At 47.3% G+C, this 5,000-nt stretch overlaps 1 protein-coding gene across 2 annotated transcripts in view; it reads left to right on the forward strand.

Annotated features, from left to right (window-relative positions):
• Positions 1 to 5,000, forward strand: part of LOC143293805 (innexin unc-9-like) — a 13,494-nt gene that overhangs the window by 598 nt on the left and 7,896 nt on the right. For both annotated transcript variants that reach the window (XM_076605065.1, XM_076605072.1), the window contains exon 2: positions 3,415 to 3,550. In XM_076605065.1, coding sequence (XP_076461180.1) covers positions 3,415 to 3,550 — 136 coding nt within the window. The remainder of the gene's footprint in view (positions 1 to 3,414; positions 3,551 to 5,000) is intronic.

Genomic DNA, 5,000 nt, shown 5'->3' on the forward strand with positions numbered 1-5,000 from the left:
TTTTGTTTTTTGTCAGCTGATTTTTTCCCCCACGCACTGACAGTATCACAATCAGTATTCAGAGGGGCTAGGCCCTTTGCCGGCATAGAATGCAAGCTGTGTGCTCATGACATGTAAATGAGGAGGGGGAATTCCTTGAACGTTTTGTCTGCCCACGCTACCCGAGCGATGTTTATTTAAAGTTTGAGTGTCTGTTCGAAGGAAAGGTGTGAATTGGTTGTGGATTCATTGGTCGAATGAAGATCGATCCGGATCAATACATGTTTTCTCTCTCAGCCCCATCTGTGTGTGTGTGTGTGTGTGTGTGTGTGTGTGTGCTGAAGTGGTACAGAATGCTGCTAAACGTTTGTCGAGATGTCTGATATCAAACTGATCAGATTTTTTTTTCAAGTAGAAAGTATATGAAAGCTGCTCATACCAGTGAGCAGAAATGTGAGACCGTTTTACTGTGTCACAAACGTGGCCATCACAAACCTGCAAACATGGAGGATGTCATTCACCAGAATGTCAGATCGCAACCACGGAGCACTCGCCGCTGTATAACAAGCAGAGAGGTGGCCCATTACATCGTTGCCTCCCCTGCATACGGTGGTGTCCCCAGTTATGTCACATAGGAGTGGTAGGTGGGTGGCTGCACATCCTGGGTTTTTTGTTGTTGTTTTTTTTTACTTGGGACATAGCAGAAATACACGTTGCCGGCGAAGCTGCTTTTGCTGTTGTGAACCAGCTACCCTGTTGTGAACCAGCCACCCTGTTGGGAACCAGCTACCCTGTTGTGAACCAGCTGCCCTGTTGGGAACCAGCTACCCTGTTGGGAACCATCCACCCTGTTGTGAACCAGCCACCCTGTTGGGAACCAGCTGCACTGTTGGGAACCAGCTACCCTGTCCAGACAAATTGGAAGGTCCGAACATCGCTTGATGCCTGCTTCCGCGATCACAGGTTTTACGAGTCGGCTTTTATTTAGATGTCTGATCGTTTTTGTTGTTGTTTTTGTTTAATTTTGTCGTGAATCACTTCTTCTTTTTTTCTTCTTTTTTTAAAAATTCCTCTCTGAATTCAGCAACCATTACCCGTTTTTCATCTCAGTACATAGGAGTGCAAACGAGGAACTCGACGTCTTCATATATATATATATATATATATATATATATATGTGTGTGTGTGTGTGTGTGTGTGTGTGTAGGTAGATAGATAGATAGACTTAGGCTTACTTACCAAGGCCTTTCGCTCCCTGTGGAGCACAGGCCATCAACGACGTTTTTCCACCGAACTCGATTCTGGGCTGTCTGTCCTTTATGCATCCCCCCAGCTGGATCCCAGCCTCTTTAGCTCTGCTTCAGTGTCCCGCCTCCAGCTGTTCTTGGGCAGTCCTCGCTTCCATCTCCTCTGGGGGTTCCAGGTCAGGGCCTGGCGCGTAGTGCTGGATGGCGATACCCTCAAGCTACCGCCAGTCCATCCCCATTTTCGTCTCAGGACCTGTTTCTCCACTGGTTCCTGTCCCCCTCTTTGCCACAGTGTCTGGCCATCGGATCTTTAAAATGCGCCTCAGACTGTTGATAAAGGTCTGGATTTTCTGTAGCATCTTTTTGGTCATTCTCCAAGCCTCTGATCCGTAGAGAAGGATGGACTTCACGTTGGAATTGAAGATGCGTAGTTTTGTTGTGGTATTTGTATGGATGACCAGGTGTTCTTGAGGGTGATGAAGGCTGCTCAGTCTTTACCTGCTCTGGAAGTGACACCTTTGTCAGTGCCGCCCTGTTTATCAACAATGCTGCCGAGATAGTTGAAGGAGTCAACTTCATGTATCGCCTCACCACGTGCGTGACTGGGTTGTTGGCAGATGTGTTGATCTTCATCAGGCTGGTCTTCTTGATGCTTATCTTCAGCCCCACCCCACGGGTTGTGGTTTCCAGCTGGGTTGTCTTGTCCTGTATCTGGCTGTGGTTGTGCGACAGGAGGGCCAAGTCATCAGCAAAGTGGAGATCGTCCAGTTGTGTTTAGAGGGTCCACTGTATGCCGTTGTTCCTTCCTGTTGTAGTGGTCTTCATGATCCAGTCAATGACCAGGAGGAACAAGAAGGACGATAGAAGACATCCAGATAGACTTAGGCAGTATCGTTTACACAGGGCGACACAAAACGCAGACGAAGAGAATCTGGCAGACAAAGTAAAGATTTCCTTCAGCACAAGAACATCCGGAGACGGTTCAAAAGAATAGGACTCACCACACCAACAGCTCTGATGTAAACCCAGTCCGTCCTCCTGAACTGACGGAGGAGAAGCAATGGGAACAACACAGTCAGCTATCAAGAAAGACTGAACAGACCTTTGCCAGCAGCTTCCTCAGAAAAACGTGATCCCCCAGATCCGCCGGTCAGACGCTGTCAGAAACGTCCACGGAAAACAAGGCACATCAACTTCTGGCCAGGAGGATGAACGTGGGTTGGAAGATGTAATTGGACTGGACACACTCTGGGGAAATATACGTCTATAACATAACCCAGCAGGTGTTTTACGTGGAATCATCAGGGAAAGCGGAAACAGCCGGCCAAAGAACACCTAGCGCTGTGTCCTATAGAGACGACTGACACCAAGCATTTGGGATGAGCGTTCAGCTTAGGGAGGGTGGAGAAGACGTCCCCCCAAAACAGAACACTGACGGAGGCTGTTGTCGACGGTTTATGCCCAGGAAGGGGTCAGTTCAGTCGTTATGACTCCGTTTTTAATGGTGGGTGAATGTTGGGTGTATGAGAAAGTAGGTTGTGAAATAAGACTCTCTTTGTTTAGAAATGTCAGCGTTCCTGCACATATTCTGTCTTTCTTCGGGGACTTAGATAAAACTTTTTTTTAAGCAAAGATGGGCAAAGATTGGGCAGAATAGTACAGATCAGGTTTTGGACATTCAGAGAAAACCATAAACCACCAAACCACCAACTGCTCAACCTTTGTTTTCTGTATTCCTTTTTTCCCGTCTGCACCTCGCTCTACCCCCCCCCCCCCCCCCCCCCCTCCCCCCTACTCCTTTTTCCCCCGTCCCTTTTTATGCCTTTTCATTTTGGGTTTCATACTATTATTGTTGTTATTGTTATTGTTACTACTACTACTACTACTACTTGTGTTACGACCTTTATCCCCACCCCCACTCTAGGCCTTTCTTCTTCTCCCGGCTTCCTGTGACCCCTTGTTCTGAATGGGTATCATCTGATGTGTGCTCACATCTCTGCCCCCATCTCTGTTTGTTTTTCCTGCTGAATGATTAACACATACGAGCATGTCACTGTGTGTGTGTTTGTGTGTGTGAGGGGGTGGGAGATTTAAAAAAAAAAAAAAAGTTTTCTAGATGGGAGAGAAATGGCGGCAGAGTGCGGCCTGAGAATGACCATGTATTATTGTTGATCATTTGTTCGTTCAGCATGGAAAGAGCTTTGGTGCGCATGACCAGCTTCTTCGTCCGGAAGCCGGTTCATGATGATGACGTAGTTGACCGATTACATCACAACGCGTCACTGCTGTTGCTACTTCTCTTCGCAGCGGGGACTGCTTTGCAAGTGGGTGCTTTTTGGGAGAATTGCGTCTCAGGTTGGACTCAGTGGTGTCCAGATTAGGGTTAAGTTATCACGCTAAACTTGTGTGTCTGTGTGTCTCAAAGCATGCCAGTGTGTATGAGAGAGGGCACACTGACGTAACTACAACACCAAGATTACAGTCTTGCAGTAAGAAGAAGAAGGTAATGACTGTAGGCCTTAATCTTGTCCAAAGACAAACCAAAGCGCTTTCACACCAATCATTTACACGCATACATAACTTCGAGTGAAGAAAAGCAATAAATAAAAAATACATGTGAATGGAAGGCTTGATAAAGTACAGACCAGAAAGAGGGAGGGAGGTGGGGGCGGGGGGAGTTGGAAAGAGGTAGGCTAGGTTTAAGGCCAGACTTAAAAGAGCTGAGTGCAGGGATTTCACGAAGCGAAAGAGGGACCTCTCTTACAAGGGACACGTTTTCGGTTTCAAGGTGCCAGTCAAAGTGTGTGGGCTGAATCATACACGCTAGGAACACAATTAAGGGACACACATGATGATGATGGTGGTGATATGGATAGCTATACTTATATTGCTCCTATCTTCGGTCGGAGACCGCGCTCTGTGCGCTTTACGTGTAGTCATTTGCACAACAGGCTGCCTACGTGGGTAGAGCTGACTGACACCTGCCATTGGGCGCTCATCATTCGTTTCCTGTGTCATCCAATCAGGTTTCGATCACACACACACACACACACACACACACACACACTCACACACGTGTAACATTTTTCGGTGTATGACCGTTTTGTTTATTTCATACCCTGCCATGTAGGCAGCCGTACTCCCCTACATCCAACCCACAGAATGCCCCTTTAAACAGGCTTGAAGTGCATCCAACCCACAGAATGCCCCTTTAAACAGGCTTGAAGTGCATCCAACCCACAGAATACCCCTTTAAACAGGCTTGAAGTGCATCCAACCCACAGAATGCCCCTTTAAACAGGCTTGAAGTGCATCCAACCCACAGAATACCCCTTTAAACAGGCTTGAAGTGCATCAAACCCACAGAATGCCCCTTTAAACAGGCTTGAAGTGCATCAAACCCACAGAATGCCCCTTTAAACAGGCTTGAAGTGCATCCAACCCACAGAATGCCCCTTTAAACAGGCTTGAAGTGCATCCAACCCACAGAATGCCCCTTTAAACAGGCTTGAAGTGCATCCAACCCACAGAATACCCCTTTAAACAGGCATGAAGAGCATCCAACCCACAGAATACCCCTTTAAACAGGCTTGAAGTGCATCCAACCCACAGAATGCCCCTTTAAACAGGCTTGAAGTGCATCCAACCCACAGAATACCCCTTTAAACAGGCTTGAAGTGCATCCAACCCACAGAATGCCCCTTTAAACAGGCTTGAAGTGCATCCAACCCACAGAATACCCCTTTAAACAGGCATGAAGAGCATCCAACCCAC

This window comes from Babylonia areolata, chromosome 1 (genome assembly GCF_041734735.1).
Source record: "Babylonia areolata isolate BAREFJ2019XMU chromosome 1, ASM4173473v1, whole genome shotgun sequence".
NCBI classification, from domain to species: Eukaryota; Metazoa; Mollusca; class Gastropoda; order Neogastropoda; family Buccinidae; genus Babylonia; species Babylonia areolata.